Genomic DNA, 12,960 nt, shown 5'->3' with positions numbered 1-12,960 from the left:
GCGGGCACATCCGCAGTGGGAGCTGATCAATGTTTCTCTCTCATCGATGTTTCTAACTTTCTATCCCTCTTCCTTCCTCTCTGTAAAAAAATCACTAAAAATATATTTTAAAAAAGAAACGGAGTCTTAAAGAACTGAAGTAATCTACCATGGGTTGATCAGTCAACAAATATTTAACAGAAGCCTTTATGTGCCAGGCATTTTTCTAGAACCTGGGGATTCCTCAGAGAACATGTACAAAGAAAAATTTTTTATTAAATATGTAGGAATAGAGGCCCAGTGCACAAAAATTTGTGCACTTGGGGGGGAGAGGGGGGTCCCTCAGCCCGGCCTGTGCCCTCTCGCAGTCTGGGACCCCTTGGGAGATAACAACCTGCTGGCTTAGGCCTGCTCCCGGGTGGCAGAGGGCAGGACCAATCCCTAGATGCCACCCTCAGTCACGGTCAGGGTAGGGCCGATTGGGGGGTTGGGACACCGCCCCCTGTCATACTCAAGGCAGGGTCGATGGGGAGGTTGCGGCGCCACCCCCTGTCATGCACAGAGCAGGGCCCATCAGGGGGGTTGGGGTTCCATACCCTGTCACACACAGAGCAGGGTCGATCAGGGGGGTTGGGGACCTCCCCCCTGTCACGCACAGAGCAGGGAGAATCAGGGGGTTGGGGCGCCCCCTCTATCACCCACAGAGCAGGGCCGATCAGGGGGTTGAGGCGCCGCCACTCTCACACTCAGGGCAGGGCTAATGGGGAGGTTATGGCTCTACCCCATCACACACAGAGCAGGGCCCGTGGAGGGGGGGCGCCACACCCTGTCACACACACAGCAGGGCGGATCGGGGTTGGGGAGGTCCCCCCTATCAGGTACAGAGCAGGGCTGATCAGGGGATTGGGGCGCCTTCCCCTGTCACGAACAGAGCAGGGCGGATAGGGAGGTTGTGGCCCCGCCCCCTGTCACACACAGAGCCGCAGGGTGATCAGGGGGTTTGGGCGCTGCCCCCTGTTACACTGATCCCGGTGCCGGGAGGCCTATCGGCTCCGCTGATCCTGGTGCTGGGAGGCATATTACCCTTTTACTATATAGGATAGAGGCCTGGCGCATGGGTGGGGACGGCTGGTTTGCCCTGAAGGGTGTCCTGGATCAGGGTGGGGGTCCCCACTGGGGTGCCTGGCCAGCCTGGATGAGGGGATGATGGCTGTTTGCAGCTGGTCACACACCCTTCAGGGTGGGGGTCCCCACTGGGGTGCCTGGCCAATCTGGGTGAGGGGCTGAGGGCTCTTTTCAGGCTGGTGGGTGACTGAAGCTCCCAACTGCTCCTTTTTTTCTTTTTCTTTTTTATTCTGGGCCAGCTTTAGCTCTGGCTCCAGCTCTGAGGCCTCTGCTGCTGAAAGCAGGTATCTGGTTTGTTTGGGTTCTATTATCAAAACACAGTATCAACTCCAGCTCTGAGATCCCAGCTGACTGAAAGCAGGTTTCTGGGGCTTTGTTTAGCTTCTATATTTGTAACAATGTTTCAAACTGCAAGTTCAGAGGCTGGCAAGGCAGGCGGGGAACATTGGAGTCCTCCGTCACTGAAGCAAGCATGCCTCATGTTAGTTTCAAGCTGCCTGGCTGCCGGCCGCCACCTTGGCTGGCAGTTAATTTGCATATCTCGCTGATTAGCCAATGGGAAGGGTAGCGGATGTATGCTAATTACGATGTTTCTCTTTTATTATATAGGATAATTTCTGTGATAGTGAGGGGCTCACACACGGCTCTCCAAAAAAGTGGCATTTGAACTGAAAAATGCATGTTTAGGAGTCAAGCAAGTGGCAACCTGGGGGAAGAGTGCTTTAGTCAGAGGAAAAACAAATGCAAAAGCAATCGATTAGGCATGTTCTCGGGCAGAATGAAAGCTGTGTGGTGAGGGAGAAGACAGGTAGGGGCTAGAACACACAGGGCCTTCCTGTAGGTCATGGTAAGCAGTTTGAACTTGAGGCTGGTTGTGAGAAGCTCTCAGATTTGGGATATATTTTGGAAGTAGAGCTAATAGGACTAGAGAAGGCTTAGATATGGGATGGAGAGGAATCAACATATAATACTAATGGAGTAGGAATGGGATCAAGATGTGCTTATCACTGTGCATATATATTTTTATGTGATATATATGTTTATATGTGTGTGTATATTACCCCAAAAATGTTTAAAATTATTCCTTGGATTCCTAGGATTTGGGCCTCAACAAGAGGCTGAATGGTGGTGCCATTTACTGAGAAGAGAATGAAAGAGGGGTAGGTAGGTTTGGGTGGGGAGCTTTTTAGTAGTTGTCTAAGTTGACTCAGGTATCCCAGTAGAAATGTTGAGGAAGCGATGGTACATACAGACTCAGGGGGGAGGTTTGTGCTAGAGATTATTATGGATTTCAGAGTCATCAGCTGTTACATTCTAAACGGTAGAACAGGTTCAAATCCAGTTCAGTGTGACCCGTGGGTGCTGATTCTTCCATAAAACCAGAGGGCCTATCTGCTCCAGAATCTCTCTCTCCTTATTCCTGATGTGAGGGCTAATGTGGGCCCTTCAATGAGAGAGTCTGTGTCTTTAGCATTTGGCATCCCCTCACCAGCTGAAAAATGAAAAATGAGTGCATGCATGCATGTCTCAATGAACAAAAAGGGAGAAAATGGTTTGCAAGCCCTAGTCCCTAATTCCACATTCCAAAGATGGCACACAGAATAACGAGGCCTAGCCGTGGCCGGGTGGCTCAGTTGGTTGGAGCATCGTCCTGACACGCCAGGGTTGTAGGCTGGATCCCCAGCTTGTGCAGGAATCAACCAGTGGGTGAATGGATAGGTGGAACACCAAATCGAAGTTTCTCTCTCAAATCAACAAATAAAAATAATTTAAAACAGTAACACAAGGTCTAGCTTGGAGCAGAGGGTCCTTTTGTGGCCTCCTCAATGATGACCTCCATTATTACTTATTTAGATAATAAATCTAAAGGATTCCTCTCATTTCTCACCTTTTTAGACAAGTCACCTTTGATGACTTGTAAGACATCATACTCTTCTGGTTTTATTTTTCTAACCACAGTCTTCTCTAATTTCCATCTCATAAATGCTGTTGGTCTTCAGAATCCTGCCCTCCATTTTCTTCTCTTACTAATCTATACCTGCTTCCTGGGGCATCTCATTTATTCCTATGGCTTTATTACTGTTTATATACGGATGACTCCCCAGGCAGTATCTCCAGCCCAGATCATCAGCCTCCTAGTTGCAGATTCATGTAGTCAACTATGCTCTCCATTCAGATGTCCCACAGGCACCTTGAATTCAATGTATTGGAAATGAAACTTCATCCTTTTCACATTCCAGCCTGTTCCCCTTCCACTGTGATCCCCATTTCAGCCACTGAGTTACCAAACTAAGGATTAGGGGGACACCCTTGACATCTCCCTCTCATCTCTCTTATCCCTTCAATCAGTCTTCAGGTCCTATAGATCCTACTGTTAAATATCTCTCTGATAATTTACTTGTACACTGGTTACTCACTTAACATCTTTGCTTGGGGGTACAACAGACATCCCAAACTCAACATGTCCAAAAACTATACTAATTTCTGCTCCCCCTGAACCTCTTCCCGCTGCAGTCTTTTGCTTCTCGGCAAACATCTGATAGCCAACCTTTCAGCAAATCTTGACTACTTCTTAATATCTCTATTACTTTATTGTAATCTGTGGCCTGGATTATTTCAGTAGGTCCTAACTAGTTTCTCTGTTTTTGGCCTAACTTCCTGGCGTCAATCTCAACAGAGAAGCCAGAGTAATTGTTTAAAAATATAAGTCAGATTATGTCAATTTTATGCTCAAAATCTTCCAATGGCTTCGCACTTCAACCAGAATAAAAATCAAACTTTTATAATTACCTGCAAGTCCTATACAATCTGGCGGGGGTAGGGTTGGGGGTGGGGAAGGGAGGAGGTGGTTCAAAATGAAAGCTTGATGCCTGAAACCATATACTTTAGGCAACTGGGACACTACAGTCCCCAAGAAGAGTTTTGGGGCTTTTGCCCTTGTTGTTCTGCCTGCCAGGAGAGCGTTTGAAAGTAAAGCCCCTCTTCTTTTGCTCAGTTCATCCTTAAGCATCCTTCAGGTTTTGACTTAAATGTCATTTCTTTCAGGAAGCCTTTCATTGTTTATTTTAAAATATATTTTGATTGATTTCAGAAAGGAAAGGAGAGGGAGAGAGAGAAATATCGATGATGAGAATCATCGATTGCCTGCCTCCTGCATACCACACACTGGGGATGTGCCCTGAACCGTGACCTCCTGGTTCATACTAAGCCACGCCGGCTGGGTTCAGGAAGACTTTTTTTAAAAAATATATATTTTTTTGCCGAAACCGGTTTAGCTCAGTGGATAGAGCGTCGGCTTGCGGACTGAAAGGTCCCAGGTTCGATTCCGGTCAAGGTCATGTACCTAGGTTGCGGGCACATCCCCAGTGGGAGATGTGCAGGAGGCAGCTGATCGATGTTTCTCTCTCATCGATGTTTCTAACTTTCTATCTCTCTCCCTTCCTCTCTGTGAAAAATCAATAAAATATATTTTAAAAAATTAAAAAATATATATATATATATATATTTTACTGATTTCAGAGAGGAAGGGAGAGGGAAAGAGAGATAGAAACATCAGTGATGAGAGAGAATCACTTATTGGCTGCCTCCTGCATGCTAGGGATTGAGCCCGCAACCCCAGGCATGTGCCCTTGACTGCAATCGAACCTGGGACCCTTTGGTCTGCAGGCCGACACTCTACCCACTAAGCCAAACCAGCTAGTGCCAGGAAGCCTTTTTAAAATCTCCCTAGATGGAGTTGGGCACCTTAGGTGTGTATACCCTAGCATAGCCCTTTAATAAAGGGTTAACACTAATTGAGCACTTACTATGTGCCGGGCATCTTGTATGCATTATCTCATATAATCCTTGCACAAACTCTATGAAGCAAGTATCCATTGCAGATGAAAAGACTAAGGCACAGGTTAGTTAGCCTTAGTCACACTGACAATAATTGGTGAGGCTGGGGTAGGACCAAAAGCAGCTTACTCCTTCCTCTTTTACGGCTCTTCCTTGCCATTGTTTCTTGTCTGTTTTCCCTCACTGCATTATAAACTCCTTAAGGCCAGGCAGGCCTGTGTCAGCCTCCCAGCATGTGGGAGAGTGCCTGTTATAGGTTTGGTGAAAGAACAAGTGAGTGAACATATTTTCTCGTTCTTCCCCTTTCCACAGTGGGATTGTAGAGGCTTCCTCGTCTGTCTTATAAAGGCCCATTCTCCTTCCTTTCAGGGCTCTCAGTACTGAGATGGGAGATGGGCTGGCAATGGGTGCAATTGGAAAAACAAAGGAGCAGAGGTGTTGCCCTCAGTTTTCTGGCCCCAGTAAGGCCACTACTCTCATCACAACTTCAAAGTCTCCCTTGCCCCTCCAGTTACTCAGAGAGCTATGCCACACAACCACGGGCAGCCACCAGCATCATCCGGCTCCTTCCTCCATCCTGCCCTTAGCTCTCTCCCAAAGGCTTTCAGGCACTAAGGAAGGAGGGACTGGCCAGTCCCATGCCTCCCATAGAAGGGGCCTGGAGTTGACCGTCCCTCCCAGACCACATCCTGACCTACCCCTGCAGTCTTGGGACACAACTCCTGCCCAGCAAATCGCTCCCCTCACCCCACCCTGGCTCCCCACCTGCTTCCCCTCTGCAGCCTGCAGCTGCCTCAGTGCCTGTCAGGCTGGGCTGAGTCACTTCAGCATGCACTCTCCTCCTTGTCTGGCCAGTTTGGCAAATCTCTCAGGCTCCCCAGCCCCTGGCCCTGGAGCCCGTGGGCACCCTCACCCCCGAGCCGGGGCTTCTTATCCCCTCACCCCCAGGAGCCCTTCTCTTTCCAGAAACAACCCCAGCCTAGTCCTGTCTCTGGAAATCACCTAAGCACAGGATCTTGCTATTCTGGACTCTTTGGGGCAAGAACCTCACTGACCCTGGATCCTCTTGGCTAGTCAGAGGAGGAGGATTAGACAAGAACCCCCACCCCTGGTCTCCAAGGAGAAAGGGGAAAAGGTATGGCCTGGGCCATCTGGGGTTGTCAGCCTGGCTCCAGACCCTCCCAGGTCCCTTGCTCTGACTGCCAGAGGGACCGAGGGCCCCAGGCAGGAACTGCTCCACTGCTCCAGGGACCAGCCACAGTTCAGTAGGAGGTCACAGGCCGAAGGAGGAGAGCTGTCCTCCTCCTGGGTAAGGTCCCCATACGGCTAGTTCTCACAGAACCGTCCCTTCACAGGAGCTGACACCCTTCCCCTGCCCCCTTGTGATGCCCCCAGGACCTATGCCACCGGCCCCAGTAGAACCCCCTGGATGCTGTAGCTGCATCTCATCCCAGGCACCAACAGAAAAGACCCTGCTACCCCCAAGGACAATTAGGCCTCGCAGGAAGGGAAAGAGGCGTGAGGACACAGAGCAGTCCTGCAGGGCCCAGGAACCCTGTCTCGGAGCAGACCGCCTGCCTGTCTGTAAGTTCCCAGGCCCTTGCTGTCTCTCCCCTGGGCACTGAACTGTTTTCCACACCATGCCCTGGAGACAGGAGCTGGGCAATCCAGGGGAGGAAGAGCCACCCACCTCCTCACCCAGACCTGGCCCCGAGAGAGGTTGCTAGGAAGGGTGGGCGGGCCTCCGTGTCACCCGGTGGGCGGCTGGTTCTGAGGCTGCTCCTCCACCGGGCCCAGGCTCTGCAGTAGGAGGTGGGATTTCGCAGTCTAGTGAGGGGAGTGGCTGTCTCTTGGCCCAGCTGGAAGTGGGAGCGAGGACTCCAAACTGGAGGTGAGGAAAACTGAGGGGAAAGGGTTTTGGTGAGAGGAAGATAGAAGAGGAATGAAGAGCCTTTACCCACCCATTTACCTCCCCAGACTGTGTTCCATGCCCCTACCCTCTTGACCTGAGAGGAATTCAAAACCAGTAAAAGAGAGACTGTCCCTGCAGAGTCATTTCTGCGTGACTGAGGAGTCACCAGCTGCATGACCCTGTTCCTTGCCACCCCTGCCCCCACGCACACTCTCAGCAACAGTTTTCAGGACCGTTCCCCACCCCAGCTTCTTCTTTTCTTTTTATTGAGAGTACGTTTATTAAAGCTGGGGACAGTGAAACAGGAAGGACTTAAGACAGAAGAAGCAACAGGACAGACCTAGGCGGGGCTGCTTTGGCTCACTGAGAAGTCAGAGAAAAGGCGGCCTGGGAGGCAAGTTCAGGGGTCAGCCCAGGACCAGCTGCCACTGCCCACTGCACCCCTGGTTGCAAGTCTTGTGGGCTCCCTTAGAGTTTAGGCGATTTGTGCCTAAGAGGGAAGGGGGGGGGGGGCGCGGCGGGAAAGGTGTGCAAGTGATCCCAGCTTCTAAAAGGCCAAGTCCAATCCACACCCTCTGCCAGGGCCCTGGGCTCCCCACTCCCCTATTGCAGGCAGCCAGAAAGGAGCACAAGACCCAGCACTTCTGTAAATATGTTTAATGCACTTAGATTACACAGAGGAAGAGGGGCAAGAAGGAAACGACATCTAAGTGAGGCAGCCAACGTTCTTACAAAAGTTCCTGGCTGGCTGCAGCCCGTAGGAACTGAGTCGCCAATGACATTAGAAACTAATGAAAATGTTTACAAAAGCCTGCTCGTCGCAGCGTTCAGGTCCTTGTACAAAAGGAGGGCTCTCTCTACAGGGCTCCTCACTTATTACAGGGACCCAGGGCCCTCACCTGGCACGGAGGCCCCGGAAGCCAGAGAGGAAACACAACTGAATAAAAAAATAGTCAAGGGATTTCATTACTGGTCTGCCCCATAGGGGCACCAACTTTTAGATTTTTTCCCTGCTCCTCAACTCAATCTCAAAACCCAGTCCCAAGACCCTGTGTTTATTTTTAAAACATTCTAGCCCTTTTAGACTCTCCCCAAGGCTTCCCAGTCCCAGCGCTGGAGCCTGGCCTATGGAACAGGAAGAGAAGGACAGGAAAGTGCCAGCTCCCTGGCCACATCTGAGACCTTGCATGAGCCTCTCCACCCGCTCCGAGTGGCAGCTGGGTCTGTGGTCCTCGTGCAGCCCATACTGGACCTGAGGAGCCACAGAAGTCTGCCTTGTGTAGCAGGCAAACAGCACGGGGGTGCCCCTTCCTAGCACCAGGGACTGGGAGGGTGGGGTAGGACCAGGCAAACCTCAGGGAAGCTTGTGGAAGAGGCAGGTGGAGGGAAGCTTCTTACCTCCCCCTCACTATGAGGTCAGGGCTCTGAAGGGGCTGCAGGGAGGGAAAGAAGGGATACATTTAGTGAGCACCCACCACGGTTCAGGTGCTGTGCTAAGCACAGTACGTGGTCAGCCTTGCTTGTCTCACCAGCCAGCTCAATGGAGAACCCCTGGGAAGGCACTGCCACACAAGGGAAAGGAGGTGTGGTCAGAGACAGCGGGTGCCCTGCCACTGCCCCAGAGCCACTGCCCTGTCGGAAAAGGAAATGGAGGCCTGGCCGCAGCATGGCCTTGGAGGTTCCCAACATGGGCGGGCAGGGGCCATAGGCTTCATGGGCTCATCGTCTCAGAGCTCACCTACTGCCTCCCACACTGATGACAAAGCTTATAAAACAGTCCCCTCCCCATCGCCACACCAGGCAGGTGGAGGCAGGGTTCCATAAAGAGAACTGGTGGAGAGCAGGTCAGGTGGCAAGGAAAGGAGGAAAGGTGATGGCACCTCTTTGGCCATGAGACATCGGAAGACAAGAGCTTCAAAGGCAGGGATGCTGTGGCAGACGGAGGCCAGGAAACGTCCTTTTGAAAAGTTCTGAGAAGGCACAGCTGCTCCCAACGTCAGGTCCAGAGGGTTGCACCTTGGCTGCTGGGAGCCTGGAGTCCATCTCTCCCATACTCCAGTATGATCTGCCTTGAAGCTCTGAGTTTGATGGAATTAACCAGGTAGCCCTAAGGGTGTGTGCAGAGACGGGGCCAGGCTCCTTGGAAGTCCAACTGCTGCTCCCTGGAGAGACGGTCACTGCCTTCATGGCTCCTGGAGGCAGCTTTGTCGGGATCTCTCATCAAAGGGATCCTGTACCCGTGGGCCTCCTGTGGCCTCCTGGTGTGTATGGTGGTGTGGACGGGGCAGAACATAGTCCTGTGTGATCCCTGATGGACAAAATGGCTTTGCTTTGGACAGGCCTGAAGAGTGATCTTGAAATAGCAGTCCCTAGAGTTGGGAGTAAAAGGGCATGAACGGGGCTTGTTGATTTCAGGACAGAAGTGGGAGATCATCCAAGAGGGACCCCAAAACCACAGACCAGAAATAGGTTGGCTTCTGGGAGGAAGACCATGAGAACTTCAGTATTGGGGCAAAGGATTAAGGACCCAGAGAGGCCCAGAGGCAGGACAGGAATGGGGAATGAAAGCTGAGAAATGAATGGATGCAGGGAGGATAGAAGAGCGGTAGAATGCAGTGTTTGCAAAATCAAAGTGAAAGCCGTTGAGGGGGTTACTTTTTCCATTTTTAATAAGCCGGAGTCCTGCAGCCTGGAGGCTGGGAGGCCCAGGGGATGAGGAAATGGGACAGGAGTGGTCAAAGAGCTGGAGACCCAGGCCCTGAGTGGCAGGTGGGGATGATCTGTGAGGTGCTGGGCCTCACCCTCTCCCAGGCAAGCCTGGGAGACGAGGCTGAGGCTACCAAGTCTCTGAGACCCTGATGGTCCTTTAACTTTGTGGGGTCCAGTCTACTGGGAAGCAGCAGCACCCCTTCTTGGCCCAGCTTAACTGGACTCAAGGCTTCATGGGGGGAATCTCAGCTCTCCCCTGCCACAGGCTCCACCTGGCTCCACCAGGCCCACCTGGGAAGAAAAGCCTCTCTGAAGCTGGCTGCTCTGGGCCCTGGGCAGGCAGGTGTACACCATACCTTCTCTGGTGGCGGCTCAGAGGGAGTTAGCCCCAAGCCCTTGTCTGAGAGAATGCAAAAGTTCATCTGGCAATAAAGTTCTGTTTAAAAAACATTATATACACAGCTTCTGGACATCTCTGAAGAGCAATAAAATACCATCGGTTTCTACAAAATAAAATAGAGGAAGAAAACCAAACACAATCAGAGGAATTGTTCGGTGGCAGGAGGAGCTTGACTACCAAAGGCTCCCAGATTGAGCTGGGCAGTGAACCCCGAGGGCCACTCCACCTCCTTCCTGCTGGGTGCTCGGCAGGGGGTAGGTGAGAGGAGGCCTGAGACCGAGGAGCACATTAAAGGTCCAGAGTCACTTCTCAAACCAGAACTCGAGGCGGCAGCAGGAAAGGAAGGTCTGCACTTGCCCACTCAGTGCCCAGTGGGATCAGGGCCGGGTCGTGTGGGCTTGGCACTGCAGGCGAGGCGGAGGTCAGCTGCCCAGGCCTAGCATCCTGCCGGGCTGCAGGTGCTCGGTCATCCTCACACTTGTCCTTTTACTGGTGGGACTCTCCCTCACACCGTTGTTACACCGGAGTCACCGGGAGCAGCTGGGCTCTCCTCTGGCCCCTGCAGGGCCCAGCCCAGGCTAGTGCAGTGGGCTATCGAACACCACATCAGGCAGGATGGAGACTTTCAGCTTCTTTTCAGGCCAGCTGTACTCTTTGGGGAGTTTGAACTGTGGAGGGAGCAAGCACAGAGCCAGAGTGCACACGTTAGCAGAATCCACTGCCTCCCCCCAGGTTGCCTAGAGTGGCCGGGACTCTCACCCAGGCCTGTCCCTGGTGCTGGGACAAGACAGGCCACTGGTTGCCTGGTTTCAGTCTCAAATACTAGCTAGACCCAGGTGGGTGGCTGAAGTCAAGCTGCTGGAGTTCGTGACCCCTTCCTCCTCTACCCTGGCCGGGCCAATAATTAACCCCAGGTTGGAGGAGGCATGTTTTCTAACTCTTTCTTGACTGTGCTGACCTCCCTCCAGATCACTTCCTTGGTTCTGCCTCTGGCCACAAGCATGTAAGGAATCTATTCCCTGAGGCCCTGGGGCTGGAGAATGGGGGGGCAGGGGGAGGGTACAGATGCTACAGGGAAATGGCTTGAGGTCTAAAACTGCAAACCTATCCCTGCCATGGCTTCTCTTTTGAAGGCTGCTGCAGAAGGACACTGAAACCTGCCCTCTGTAGCTTTTGCCAAAGGGACCAAGGGAAGGAGGCCCTGACTTGGCCTCAGAGGGAGCAGAGGCGCAGAATGGCTGGAGGTGGTTTCCTGGGTCTGGTCATCCTCAAGAAGAGCAAACCCTCCACCCTGCGCCCCCTTGCTCATCCTCATCTGCTTCCCAAGGTTACCAGCCTGAGAGTGGTCCCAGTGGTGGCCAAGGGGAGTCCAAGGCCTTCCTGTCCCACCCGGGAATCACTGATTTGCTTACAGTTTTGTTTCTAGAGCTTCTGGTGGGGGTAGAGGAAAGACACGGATACATCTTATTCCCTCTATATTCTAGGCCCCTGAATGTGATCTGGCACACAGCTAGTGCTCAACAGATGTGCACTGACTGGGGAATAGGGTCCACCGTTCATGACGCTCACTGTCCTGGGCTAGGCGAGAGGTCAGGCCAGGCTGGACAGGAGGAAGAGCAGGCCCTCAGCCTTCCAGCTGGGGCTGGAAGTGAACAGGCCTGATATTTCCTGGCTTGCTCCTGTACCTCCCTCTGATGGGGGACTGTCCAAGCCAGGACTAAATGGAGAGTGCGACAAGGGATGGGGACAGCCTCCGGACAGGAAAGAAAGAAAAAAAAAAGTCATTTTTAGTGACCTACTTTCCTAAGCTTCCCTGGCTCCTGTCCCTCCTGCCTGGACTGCCCCCCTCCCACCCCCTCAACATCCAAGCTCGGAGCAGCAGCTGGCACTGCGCCACCCAGTGCTACACGGCCTCTCCGGAAGCGCTTCTGGGCAGCTGGCTCTGTCTGTCTGAATGGGAGCTGGGCCTCAGGGGCCAGTGGCTGGTGGGGGCTGATTGGCTGGCACAGACTGGGTGCTTGGTGACTTTGAATGTATAAATGAGTTAATTTATCAAGCTGTATCCCAGAGGAGAGAGAAGACACTGTCCTATTAGGGGTGACCTCAGGCTCAGAAGTTCCTGTCCACCTGGAGCCCGGACAGGACAGGCCCGCCCTGTGCACTCTTCCTGCACCCGTGATGTTGGCGCCGCCTGTCCTATGTAGCCCAGGAGCCTGGCAGCTGGGAGCTCCTGGCTGAAAGCTAGCTCCTGCCTGGCCTCTCTTGGGCTTGAAAGCCTGGACCCTGGGAAGTGAAGGAGCTCTCCCCCAAACACACTTCCCGGCAGAAAGGGCCAGGGGAGGGCCTGTCTCGGCCACAGGCAGGGGAGGCCGAGGGCAGCTTGCTAATGTTCTACTAACCTATCGGGCACCAAGGCCAGGAAGGCTGATCCCACTGGGGTGTTGCTGAGGAGGAGGCCAGGGGAGGCGAAGGGACTTTCCAGGATGAGGTAAGTCCCTGCAAATGAGGATGCCGGGAACAAGGAAGAAAAACAAAGGGTATTATGGGCTCCAGTCCTGTACCCCCGAGGAGTAGCCAAGGAAAGCACAAGTGCCCACCTGGCCTGCCAGCTCCTCAGGCTCTGGGCTAGGGTTAGAAGAGGCAGACCAAGAGGGGAGAGCCTCTGGCTGGGGGAGGGAGTCAGGAGAGTGGCTCCTGGGTGGCCTGAGGCGAGAGCAGGAGTCCCTTGCTGCCCACCAGAACTCCCCCGTGGAATGTTCTCTGGCAGAGACATGAGCTTTCTGTTCAGAAGCTGCCAGGAAACAGCAGGGCTGGGGAGCTCTCGCACCAGCCTGAAGGCCCTGGCTGCCCTTCAGTGAGGATCTCAGGAGCAGGCGATTTTCAGTTTGCTGGGTGTCCTTACGAGGGCTGGGGTGGTGGGAAGACAGAGAGGAATAAAGCTGTTTAACATCTCGAGTCTCTCTTCCAGCCTATCCGGACACCTGAGAGAGAGCGAGGA

General features: G+C 52.9%; 1 protein-coding gene across 8 annotated transcripts in view; it reads right to left on the bottom strand.

The window, feature by feature from the left end:
• Window positions 1-7,495: 7,495 nt before the first annotated feature.
• SUFU (SUFU negative regulator of hedgehog signaling) overlaps window positions 7,496-12,960 on the bottom strand; it is a 90,360-nt gene continuing 84,895 nt past the window's right edge. For 4 of the 8 annotated variants that reach the window (XM_059661249.1, XM_059661250.1, XM_059661251.1 and 1 more), the window contains one exon: window positions 7,496-9,222. In XM_059661249.1, the coding sequence (XP_059517232.1) occupies window positions 9,037-9,222 (186 nt within the window). In that variant the 3' untranslated portion in view covers window positions 7,496-9,036. Of the gene's footprint in view, window positions 10,631-12,960 lie in introns of all 8 variants that reach the window. The other 4 variants (XM_059661252.1, XM_059661254.1, XM_059661255.1 and 1 more) reach the window with 2 other exon arrangements.

Source organism: Myotis daubentonii, chromosome 13 (genome assembly GCF_963259705.1).
Source record: "Myotis daubentonii chromosome 13, mMyoDau2.1, whole genome shotgun sequence".
Lineage (NCBI taxonomy): Eukaryota > Metazoa > Chordata > Mammalia > Chiroptera > Vespertilionidae > Myotis > Myotis daubentonii.
This window is presented reverse-complemented; position numbering and strand designations above follow the sequence as displayed.